Here is a 12,826-nt window from a genome sequence, read left to right on the forward strand (position 1 = left end):
AAGAAGCAGGGGCTGGGAGTTTGGCCTAGTGGTTAAAGTGCTTGCCTAGCATGCACGAAGACCTGGGTTCAATTCCTTGGTATCACATACATACAAAAAAGCCGGAAGTGGTGCTGAGGCTCAAGTGGTAGAGCTCTAGCCTTGAGAAAGTCCAAGGACAGTGCTCAGGCCCTGAACTCAAGCCCAGGACTGGCAAAAAAAAAAAAAAAAGAAATGGAGAAGCAAAGAAAACTGAGAATACTATTGAAAAAAGAAGTTTTACATTTCCAGGTACGATTTACAAACCATACAGAACAGTGACTCTACTTCTCATTAACTACTGAACAAATTTCACCAATGGAGAACCAGGTTCAAGAATGATGCACCCAGGAAGCCTCAGAGAGAACGCCGTGCCCTCAGCAATCTACACCGGGCTTTCCCGGAAACCTTTATGTGGCCACTTACAGCAACTATACAGCTTGAGTAAAATTCTATGATCAAGCCAAGCACCAGTGGCTCAGCCACCCAGGAGGCTGAGATCTGAGATTCATTGTCCAAAGCCAGCCCAGACAAGAAAGTCCGTGATACATTTCTCTCCAATTAACTATCACAAAACCGAAAGTGGAGCTGTAGCTCTAAGTGGTAGAGCACCTGACTTGGGCAGAAAAGCTCAAGGACAGCACTCAGGCCCTGGGTTCAAGCCCATGGTAGGTGCATAGACACAGACACAGACAGACACACGCACACACACACACACAAACACACACACACACTCCTATCTTCAAGTTTTACTTATGTTCTTTTTTTTTTTTTTTTTTGCCAGTCCTGGGGCTTGAACTCAGGACCTGAGCACTGTCCTTGGGCTTTCTCAAAACTAGAGCTCTACTAGTTGAGCCATGGTACCACTTCCAGCTTTTTCTATGTATGTGGTACCAAGGAATCAAACCCCGGTCTTCGTGCATGCTAGGCAAGCACTCTACCACTAAGCCAAACTCCTGGCCCTTACTTACATTCTTAACTAAGATTGAACTGCTTGTCTTCCCTGGGTACTTACCTGCATAAACAGTTCTTACAAATGTGTCAGGTGATTTGATGGCAATGATATCAGAAATCGGGGCGACACCAAGCTTGGCTGCGACTCTGGGTAAAAGGTTCTGAAAGTAAAATGAGCAGTGAGTGAAGACATGCACGCTGAGGAAGGCCAGGAACCCACAAAGGCATCTTCTCATTGCCTATTCTGCAGTCACCGTGCCCCCATGCAAACTAGACACAAAACAACCTGAGATTAATGCAGAGTACAACAGAGTGTTATGGCAGTTAGAACCCACCTTAATTCACTATGTTGAAGTATAAGATATATCTGCTTTGACAGATAATCCATTATAAAGTGCGACAATTACACATCATTGAATTTACGTAAGAAAGAGATCATTTAGAAGAGTAGTAAAATCCTGAAAAAAAAAATAGTAAATTGGTTTCTTCCCTTCCTCCTTTCCTCCCTAATGAGCCACTAGAACTTGGCCTCAACTACTACTACTTATTTTTTGCCAGTTCTAAGGCTTGATATTCTGACCCTGAGCTACTTTTGCTCAAGGCTAGAGCTCTACCACTTGAGCCACACCACCAGTTCCGGCTTTTTCTATGTATGTGGTACCAAGGAATCGAACCCGGGCCTTTATACATGTTAAGCTAGCCTCCCTTTTTTTTTTTTTTTTTTTTTACTACAAGTGAAAACTAAAAGCTATATGTCCTTTTCCTCTTCCTCCTTTTTTTGCTGGTCCTGGGGCTTGAACTTAGGACCTGGGCATTGTCCCTGAGGCTCTTTGTGCTCAAGGCTAGTGCTCTACCACTTGAACCACAGTGCCACTCCCAGCTCTTTCAGAGTAGGTTACTGGAGATAAGGGTCTCACAGACTTTTCTGCTGCTGGATGGCTTCTAACTATGATCCTCAGATCTCAGCCTTCTGAGTAGCTAGGATTATAGGTGTGAGCGACTAGCACAGGCTTAAAAGCTATATCCTATTTAAATATTGTCATAAAAGAACAAGAAACTTGTATCTGACTTTGGTACCTGGTACACTGTATATATATTTATTTATTTGAAATAGGGAAGAGGAAAAACAAGATGACTGGGGGAAGGGGGAGGGGAGGGAAAGTGGGAGAAAAACATAGAAAGGGGTATCTATGTTCATGAAGTAATGTACCCACTACCTGACAAATGGAACTGTAACCCCTCTATATATCACTCTAACAATAAAATACAATTTTAAAAAAAGAACAGGAAACTTAATTCAAGAACACAGAGAGATTCATTGCGAATTTCATTTTCCTCTTTCCTTCACACTTTTTCTTCTCATTGTTCTTCGTCTGTGTGCTTGGTGGCAGTGGGTTTGAACCTGGGTCCTCATGCATGCCAGGCAAATACTCTCATACTGATCTACACCCCTAGCCCTTCCCCGACCCGTCCTTCAGTGCTAGCTTCACATGGACTGCACCCATTTGACAGCACACATTACACGGGGTTGATCCGATTACAGCTTTCTTTATCGAAAGGCTCCACCTCCCCTCTCCCCCTAGTAAACCCCTTTCTACATCTCCACCGGCCCCCTACGCAAACCATCGCATAGAGTGGATTACTAAGTAGGAACTGCACACATACAGGCAAGCCCAGAGCTCTACCTAACAACAGAATTTGCTTCAAGGCAAAATTTGAAAACCTGAAAGAGATATTTTAACAGGGAAACCGATGAACATTTTTATCCTGGGTAGCATGGATAAATCGAGACTGGCTCCCTAAATGAAATCTACTGTACAGTTGCAGCCAATGGAGTCCAATACTTCCGAGCAGCAGGGTCAGATTGCACATTCCCACCCTTCTCACCTTCCCAAAGGCAGATGCTCCGGCACAGATGTGCGTGTAATTGAACTGCTTCTGAGTCTCCAAAACCAGTGGCGTCAGCTCCTCTGGGAAGGGAAAGCACTGGGTAAGCACATCCAGTAGTATTTCCTTGCGTACTCATCCCAACACTTGTAGGAACTACTCCCCTCCGCACTGGAGACCCACCTGGAAGAAGGCCTTTGTACGCATCGTGCTGAGCCACCAGAACTTTGGCTACGCCTGCCACCTTAGACAGATCTTCTGCCACCTTTGATTAAAACAGAAGTGCCCGGTTATCCATCGATGAGAAATATGCAGACATGGCCACCATGACAAATACCAAGTCAGCATAAAATCATTCTTTTTTGTTTTTGGCAATGGTGTGGTTTGAATTCGGGGCTTCCCTTGCTAGGCAAGGACTGCCTGATTCATGCCCCAGGCCTTTTATTTTTAGTTTGTTTTTCAGATGAGGTCTCAGAACTTTGCTGTGGTGCTGTGGCTCAAGTGGTAGAGCATTAGCCTTGAGAAAGCCTGTGTCCAGGCCCTGAGTCCAAGCACCAGGACTGCCCACCCCCCACCAAAAAAAAGAGAAACATATGGCAATTGATCTTACTATTATGCACTGACTTAGAATAGTCTTACTACAAATAATTTCAACAAAAATTCTGCCTTAAAAAACAAAAGCACCAACTGATCAAACAAAACCAAAATGATGCTTTACACCAATACTTGAGTGTGAATTGTGCTCTTTACACTGACCTTTGGGGTTAATGCAAATTTAAATTCATCCTTGTATACATAGTAAAAGTGAAAAACAGGCATGATGGTACATGTGTGTAATTTCACAACTTGGGAAGATGAAGCAGAAGGCTAGCCTGAACTACACAGCAAGACAGTTAAGGGAGGAAAGGAGGAAGGAAAGAAGGAAAAGAGGGAAGGAGAGGAGAGAGAAAAAAAGGGAAGGAGAAAGGGAGGGAGAGAAGGAAGGAGAGAGGAAGGGAAGGAGGAGAGAAAAGGAAGAAAGGAAGGAAGGAAGGAAGGAAGGAAGGAAGGAACAAATGAATGAATGAACTATGTCTTTCCCTTTCTCATTAATAACACAGCCAATATACTTCATTTAGGGTTTCGGGTTTGCTAGAAATAATTTTTCCTCTTGCCGGAGTGCCAATTCTGGGACTTGAACGCAGGGCCTGGACACTGTCCCTTAGCTTTTTCACTCAAGGTTGGCACACCTCCACAGACATTCCTGCCCAAGCTGGTTTCCAACTGCAGCCCTCAACTCTCAGCCTCCTTGAATAGGTTAAGTTTATAGGTGCGAGCCAGTGGCACCTCGCAGGAATCATTATTTTAAATTACAGAAAGACAAATCCAAAATTTCTATGTACATATGAATGCAATATACATAATTCTCATATATACATATATGAAAAGTCATCAATCAAAAACACAGTTTAGTAAGTGGAGCTGTGGTTCAAAGTGGCAAAATGCTAGTCTTGAGCAAAAAAAGCTTAGGGACAGTGCTCAGGCTTCAAGTGTAAGCCCTATGACTAAAAAATAAAAAATAAAGGCGGGGAATTTGGCCTAGTGGTAGAGTGCTTGCCTAGCATGCACGAAGACCTGGATTTGATTCCTCGGTACTACATACATAGCAAAAAGCTGGAAGTGGTGCTGTGACTCAAGTAGTAGAGCTCTAGCCTTGAGAAAGCTCGAGGACAGTGCTCAGACCCTGAGCCCAAGCCCAGGACTGGCAAAAAAAAAAAAAAAGAAAAAAGAAAAATACAGTCATCAGACACCATGAATATCAACTACATAAGATTCAAGGGTCACTAACAGGAAGCCAGGTAGCAGTAGCTCACACCTATAATCCTAGCTACTCAAGACGGTTCAGATCTGAAGATTAAAAGCATTTGAAGCCAGCCCTGGCAGAAAAGATGATTATTAGTTGGAGATAAGAGTCTCCATGGGGGGGGGAGGGTAATGGGTACCAAGACATGTGAAAGGGTATCAATGTATGTGAATTAATGCACCTTCTATCTGGCAAATATCATGTAACCCTTTTATTAATTACAATAAAAAAATATATTAAAAAAAAAAAAGAGTCTCCAGAAAAAAACATGGAAATGGAGCTGTGGCTCAAACAGTAGAGCTCAGGAAAAGTGCCCAGGTCCTGAGTTCAAGACTTAGTACCAGCATCCAAAACAAGTTTGTTAATAGTAATTAAAACAACAACAACACATACCTATACAGTATTATTAACCTCTAGGAATTATTTTAAGCCTACTAGACTATATAGGATATAGTTATGTACCTTTTTTTTTAAGATCAATTTCATGTAAGGAATTAGAAATTACACAAGCATTCTAAATCTTCATTATCAGGTGCTTTATCAACAATTTAGAAAGAAATAAAATGCTCTCAAAAGAAACACACTCTCTCTAGATTTATGCCTCTGATATCTCCACCATGAGATGGAAGGGTAGTACAAGCCTCATGAGTGCAGTGGAAATGCCGATCTACTGGGCAGTCAATAGCCTTGGCAAGGGCTCTACAAACCACTCTACCGCCCCAGGGTCCCCTGAAACTCCAAGGTGACCTCTCCCCCAGAGCTGGTTTTCAAACCTGTCACTTTTTTTGTTGTTGTTTTGTTTTGTCCAGTCCTGGGCTTGAGCTCAGGGCCTGAGCACTGTCCTTGGACTTTCTCAAGGCCAGAGCTCTACCACTCGAGCCTCAGCACCACTTTCAGCTTTTTTCTATGTATGTGGTATCAAGGAATCGAACCTAGGTCTTCGTGCATGCTAGGTAAGCACTCTACCAATAGGCCAAACTCCCCTGTCCATCACTGTCTTTTTAACATGGACCAAACCATCTTTTAGCAGTAGCTATCATTTGGAAAGATGCTACAACACTTCATTCAGATGGATCACTTTCAGGAATTAGAAGAGCAATCAGTAGGTATATCCATCAATACAAAAAATGATCAGCTATTAACCTCTCAGTGTGCCTGGAATATTACCATTTTCCTTGGTACCAAGTGGCACGGAAAGGTGCCAGGGGAACTAAATCAAGTATTCTGCCTCATTTCAAAATGCTTGGTGAACAAACCTTTCAGATCCTTTTTCACACACCATAATGGTTATGACATGGGCCATTTAATGAGGATTATAGCCCACTTTGGGTGACGGTCCTCAGCATAATTCTCTGGTGCCATCTTTCCCTGTCTCCTGATGGAAATTACATTTGCTATGGCTGACCTTAAAAAAATCTCTCACCTTGTCACATTTGGTTCCAGCCACCAAGCAAGACACTTCGCTTCCAATACGTGTGGCCGCGGTGATGGCATTTAAAGTAATCGGTGCTAAGGAGTCATTTGCATGTTCAGCTATTACCAGAGTACTCTGAAACCGGAAGAAGGAGGCCTGGAAAGAGTGAAAATTAAAAGAGTAAGAAGAAAAGACTATTGTCATAGGGTATTTGTATTAAAATTGTTAAGCACATATCCTTTAAAGAAAACTTGCCAGGCTCAAGCCTGTAATCCCAGCTACTCAGGAGGCTGAGATCTAAGGATCAAGGTTCAAAGCCAGGCCAGGCACAAAAGGACTTGAGACTCTTATCTCCAATTATCCTCTAGAAAATGGGAAGTGGGGCTTGGCTCAATGGGTATGGCAGTAGCCTTGAGCTGAAGAGCTTAGAGACAACACCCAGGCCTAGGGGTAGGGTGGTAGGTAGACTTGAGCTGAAGAGCTCAGGGACAGTGTCCAGGCCCAGAGTTCAAGTCCCACCACCCACAAAAAAAAAACAAAAAACAATAGCAGCAGTAATCTTCACTTATTATTTCATTAGTCATTCATTCTGGTGGTACTAGGGTTTGAACTCAGGGCCCTGTACTTGCTAAACAGATATCTGCCATTTCAGCCCTGCTCCCAGCCCTTTTCATTTTAGTTTTTGGGGACAGGGTCTTGAGCTAATACCCAGCCAGCCTTGAACTGCAATCATGATCTCCATTTCTCAGACCTTACACAGAGTGAAGTTAGGCACAGATAAGTGGCTTCCTTCAGCAATAATGGTTGCATAGCCTAGTTAACTTCTTTTAAGTTAACTTATTTATTGTTATTACAGAGGTGATATAAGAGGGATTATAATTACATGGGTCAGGTAATGAAGTACATTTCCTTTCCCACATTGTCTTCTGTTCCTCAGTTTCTCCCAGTCCCTCCCTTCCGTTCTCCACCCACCAGTTGTATACTTCACTTTTATCTGTGTCTGGTCATCTTTAATATACCATTCCCTACTCAGGCGCTTACTCTCCTCATATGCATGAGGAAAGCACGAGCTAGAGCCTAAGTTTTTAAATTGTTCTTAATAGAAGCATTCCAGAAAGGCAAATGTGGGGGCTAACTTCACATTCCATAACGGGGGACAGGACAAGAGGGCTATGTGTACCCCGTGACACTGCTTTAACTAGATCAACCAAACATGTACATAAGTGTTTGACTTTGTTATTGTTAGGTAGTTGTTCAAAGGAGGTGCCACTTAGCAAAGTGGTTTATGAATACAGCTTCATTACTTGTTTGTGAATAGTTAATTGCAACTATGAGTCTCATGGGGACTTTTCTGCCCCTGCTGGCTTTGAAGTGCGATCCTCAGATCTCAACCTCCTAAATAGCTAGGATGAAGGCTAGGAATGTGGTTTAGTGGTAAAGTGCTTGCCTAGCATGCATGAAGCCCTGGGTTCGATTCCTTAGTACCACATACACAGAAAAACTTGCAAGTGGGGCTATGATTCAAGTGTTAAAGCATCAGCCTTGAGCAAAAGAAACTCAGGACAGAGCCCAGGTCCTGAGTTCAAGCTCCAGGATTGCGAAATAAATAAATAAACAAGATGACAGGTATGAGCCATCAGTACCTGGCTCAGTTCCTGACAAGGATTCTGTCTTCTAGTTTCTCAGAGTACTCCTGTGGCTTATAATGCATTTTCTGGTCATAAATTCCACAGACCTTAGAAAATGAAACAACAGCTGGATCCCTTCCTGCTATAATTGAACAATCCCATCCATAACATCTGGTAGTAAGAATACATTAAACCTGCTTCTCAGTCATCCTTAAGAACTGGGCAGGGTGGTGAAGAGACAGGTGACAGGTGTGTGGTATGGTGTGGGGAGAGGGGAGAGGGAGAGGTCTGCTTCTTACTCAAAAAAAAAAAATTAAAGACTAGGATTACTGTCAAATTATCCTGAACCTACTGAAAAGGGAAATCTATAATTCAAGTCACCAATCCCTATTTTTAAATACATTTTGTAATAATGAAGTGCATATTACATTCTTGTACTTAAACTATTTTAACCTCTTGAGTAATAGAGCAGCTTTTCATCATGACGAGAAACGTCATATGACATTGATTATAATATTAAAAACAGAGCCAATTTACTTCCCTTTAAAAACAGACAGACTCTTAGTGGACACACTGGCAGGCAGAATAATTTTATAGAATTCACCTCACACAATAAATTTTCTTTTAGAACTGCACAAAAAGACTTCTGGCAAAAGAAATTGAAATTTGCATGTGAATTAAAGTTCATTCATCAGGACTGGACAGTAGACCCTAGAAAGGGTCCTGTTTCCTCATTCTGGTTTTTCCTGCTCTGCCATTACAGGCACTCCAGCCTCCTGCCTGTCTGCCTATCTGCCTGCCACAGAGCCTGGAACAAAGCGTTCGGTGAGCTCAGTGACTCTCAAAGTATTGCTTTACACTACCCGTAAGACAGTGTCAAGCATCTTATTAGTCAACAAATCAATTTAAAAATAAATTGATAGGACTGAGAGTTTGGCCTAGGGGTAGACTGCTTGCCTAGCATGCATGAAGACCCAGGCTCAATTCTTCAGTACCACAGACATAGAAAAAGCCGGAAGTGGTGATGTGGCTCAAGTGGTAGAGCTCTAGTCTTGAGAAAACCCAAGGACAGTGCTCAGGCCCTGAGTTCAAGCCCCAGGACTGGCCAAAAAAAAATTAATAAACCAGGCACTCACTGGTGGCACATGTCTATAATCCTAGCTACTCAGAAAACTGAAACTGGAGGATCGGATTGAAGTCGGCCTGGGCAGGAAAGATTCCTATCTCCAAGTAATAACAGAAAAAGTTGGAGGTGACACTGTGGCTTAAGAGGTACATCAGTAGCCTTGGACAAAAGGAGATAAGGGACAGCACCCAAGCCCAGAGTTTGAGCACAGGACTATAAAAACAAAAACAAAAACCAGGGGGCAGGAGCATAGCCTAGTTGTAGAGTGCTCACCAAGGATGCATGAAGCCCTGGCTTCAATTCTTCAGTAACACATACTCAGAAAAAGCCAGAAGTAGTGTTGTGACTAAAGTGGCAGGGTGCTAGCCTTGAGCAAAAAATATCCAAGGACAGTGCCCAGGTCCTGAGTTCTAGCCCCAGGAGTGACCAAAAAAAAAAAGAATCATCAACAGATGTAAGAAACAGGAGTAATGCTATCTCAATTAGTTAAAAAATTCAAAGGTAGGGGCCAGGAATGTGGCCTAGTGGTAAAGTGCTCGCCTCACATGCATGAAGCCTAGGTTTGATTCCTTGTTACCACACACACAGAAAAAGCAGAAATTGGTGCTGTGGCTCAAAGGTAGAGCTTAGCCTTGAAAAAGCCCACGGGCAGTACCCAGGCCCTGAGTTCAAGCCCCAGGATTGGCAAAAAACAAAAAACAAAAAACTACAAAGGGAGAGTAACTAGAGTACTTGCTTCAAAGTGAAGGAACTTGGCAAAGAGCTCATTACATAAATAATATCACCAGCAATGCAATGAACCAATACAAAACAATGTTGCTTCTGTGATATTCATGCCAAGGAATCAAATCATAAGGGAAATATCAGAGAAATTTAAATTGGGTAACACACTACCAAATATGCCAAGGTCAGCTGGGAATTGGTGGCTCAAGTCTATAATCTTAACTACTCAGGAAGCTGAGAACGGAGGATCGTGGGAGGATCGTGGTTCAAAGCCAACCCTGGCATGAGACACTTATCTCCAACTAACCACTAGAAAATGGGAAGCAGCACTGTGGATCAAAGTGGTAGAGTGCAGGCCAGGAGTTTGGCCCAGGGGTACAGTGCTTGCCTAGTGTGCAAGAAGACCTTGGTATCACATACATACAAAAGCAGGAAGTGGTACTGTGGCTCAAGTAGTAGAGCGCTAGCCTTGAGGAAAGCTCAAGGACAGTGCTTAGGCCCTGAATTCAAGCTCCAGGACTGGCAAAATAAAAAAAAGTGCTTGCTTTGAGCAGAAAAGGTCAAGGACACTGCCTAGACCTTACTTCAAGCCCCATGACTCTCTCTCTCTCTCACACACACACAAGGTCCAACCAGGTGATGGTAGCCCATGCCTATAATACCAGCTTCTCAGGAGGCTAAGATTATGAGGATCATAGTTCAAAGCCAGTCTATTCAGAAAAGTCTGTGAAATTTTTATCTCCAATTAACCACTAAAAAGCCAGAGGCGGAGCTGCTTCAAGTGGCACAGTGCAAGCTTTGAACAACAAAGTTCAGGGACATTGCATACGCACTGAGTTCAAGCTGCAGAACTCACTCACTCTCTCTCTCTCACACACACACAGTCAAAGGTAGAAGAAGAACTTTTCTAACAAGGACTAAAGAGACACTAAAATTACATAATGCTCACCTAGCATGCACGAAGCCCTGGTTCAATTTCTCGGTACCACATACTTAGGTATATTACAGGTCCATTCTCACCATTTTTTTTTTTAATGCTTGAAGTACAAACATCTAAAACATTCTTAATGGCTTTAGAGCAGATAGGCCAATAAGCTTGATTCAAACTTCAAAAATAAGTCAAGGTCAAAGTCCTTGGCAAACCATGGTTTGGAAATACTGTTCTTGTATACTGGCTAACTCTGTGGCTATTAAGAACTACTTAAAAGGATCATTCCATTTTTTTTTTCCTGTTAGCTCTACAAAATTACTTAGTGGTGGGCTGGGATGTAGCTCAGTGGCAAAGCGCTTGCCTAGGAAGTGCAACGTCCTGGGTTCGATCCCCAGTGCCAAAAAAGAAAAGACAAAAAAAAAAAATTACTTAGTGCTAAACCCCCTCACAACTGTATAAGACATGTAACCTCACAAAACTGTCTTCTAGTCATTGTGTAATATGTGTTCTACGAGTCTAGGAATGATTCTTTGGCCTTTCTCCCCTCCCCCCACAGGACTTTTAACTTGTTTATGTCTACATATTCTAAGGAACAAAGAAAGAATCTCCTAGACACTAAATTGAAGGATGTGTTTTTTTTTCATAGAAATAAGCACACGCGCACACACACGCACCTACAAATTGGCACAAAGAGCAGCAGCTTTGTCCTAGGGAGAAAAGTCCCACGAGTGAAGGGGAAAACAGATACCCACCAACTGAAGAAAAAATAAATAAATAAAAAGGGAGGAAGAGTGGCTAGTGGTAGAGTGCTGGCCTAGCATGCACGAAGCCCTGGGTTCGATTCCTTGGTACCCCACACACAGAAAAAGCCTGAAGTGGCGCTGTGGCTCAAGTGACAAGAGTACTAGCCTTGAGCAAAAAGTGTCCAAGGGCAGTGCCTAGGCCCTGAGCCCCAGGACTGGAAAAAAAAAAAATAATAAAAAAGCGTTGTAGACAAGTTACAAAGCAGCAGGTGGCCCCCACCTGTCGTCCCAGGTACTCGGGAGGCTGAGACCTGAGGATCACAGCTCGATGCCAGGCAGGGCAGGAAAGAGTCTCTTCTCCAATGAACCACCGAAAAATAAATTAAAAAAAAAAAAAAGCCAGTCGCGGTGCTGGGGCTCCAGTGGCAGGGCGGCCCGTCTGGAGCACAGAAAGCTCCGGGGCCGTCCAGGCCCGGAGTGGAGGCCCAGGGCCGGCGCACGCGGAGCCCGGCCCGGGAGCCTGGGCACCACCGGGCCGCGCAGGTGACCCCGGGCGGGCCGCGAGCCCCGGGGGCCCAGAGGTCACCTCCGCCGCGACGCTCGGCTCCCCGGGGTCCAAATTCTCACCCACCGCGGGGAGACCCCGCCCCCGAAAGGGTCCCCAAGGGGCGGGCCGGGGGGGGGGGGCGCGGAGGGCGAGAGGTGGGCGGCCGGCGGGCCGCCAAGACGCGGCTTGCCCTGCAGGGTCGCCCTGACCCCTGACCTTTGCCCTTGACTGGTAAACCGGAAAGAGTCAAGGGCTGGCACCGGACCTTCGGGCCCCGAGCGCCAGGTCAGGCGGGGCCCGTCGAGGGCATAGCAGGTGGAAGCCGTGGGGAGCGAGTGACCTCCGGCTTGAGACCCCGGTGGGCGACGGCCCAGGCCTCCCCGCCGGGACTCACCGCCCGCCGGAGCCGCCCGGGAGCCGCCGCTCGGAGCATCGTCTCGCTTCTCGTGAGCCCGGCTGGACGTCCGCCTGAGCGACCCACAGCGCGCCGGAGCAGCACCGCCTCCCGCCACTCACGCTAACGCTCGCGAGACCCGGAACGTGAACACGGCGTCCCGGGCCCGTGGGAGCCCGCAGTGCTCGCTCGCCCATTGGACGGACGCTCGGCCAATGGGAACGGCGGGAAGCGAGGGGCTGGGCTTTGGAAGGCGGGCCAAGGTGAGGAGGTTCCCGAGGAGCGCGCGGCGGCGGAGCCGGGGCCCCCAGGGGCGCGGGCCAGGGCCCCAGGGGCGCGGGCCGGGGGCCCCAGGGGTGCGGAGCCGGGGCCCCGGGTGCGCGGGCCGGGCCGTCCACTCCGTTCGCCCGTTCGTTGTCTCAGTGTGCCACACTCACACTCACACACCTGGCCAGGTGAGAGGAGTAGAATGACAGGAATGCGCAGGTAAACCGCTCGTTCTTGGTCAGTGGTTCGCAGAATGGGTGATTCTGAGCGGAGGAGACGTGTGGATCAGAACTCGGGAGGGACAGGACCACCCCAGTAAGTACAAGGGCAGGATTGGGGGGCTGCCTGCGG

General features: G+C 45.6%; 1 protein-coding gene across 2 annotated transcripts in view; it reads right to left on the reverse strand.

The window, feature by feature from the left end:
- The window catches only part of Etfa (electron transfer flavoprotein subunit alpha), a 36,069-nt gene extending 23,743 nt beyond the window's left edge, over positions 1–12,326 (reverse strand). The window contains exons 1-5 of one of the 2 annotated variants that reach the window (XR_016533162.1): positions 12,209–12,326; positions 6,126–6,272; positions 3,043–3,124; positions 2,860–2,942; positions 1,034–1,133 (exon numbers count right to left, since the gene is read on the reverse strand). Coding sequence is in view for 1 of the 2 variants with exons in the window: in XM_090321490.1 (XP_090177616.1) it covers positions 1,034–1,133; positions 2,860–2,942; positions 3,043–3,124; positions 6,126–6,272; positions 12,209–12,247 (451 nt within the window). In the remaining variant the exon portion in view is untranslated. The remainder of the gene's footprint in view (positions 1–1,033; positions 1,134–2,859; positions 2,943–3,042; positions 3,125–6,125; positions 6,273–12,208) is intronic. The other variant, XM_090321490.1, reaches the window with a different exon arrangement.
- Between the last annotated feature and the right edge of the window lie 500 nt (positions 12,327–12,826).

This window comes from Megascapheus bottae, chromosome 30, assembly GCF_031878675.1.
Source record: "Megascapheus bottae isolate mThoBot1 chromosome 30, mThoBot2.hap1, whole genome shotgun sequence".
NCBI classification, from domain to species: domain Eukaryota; kingdom Metazoa; phylum Chordata; class Mammalia; order Rodentia; family Geomyidae; genus Megascapheus; species Megascapheus bottae.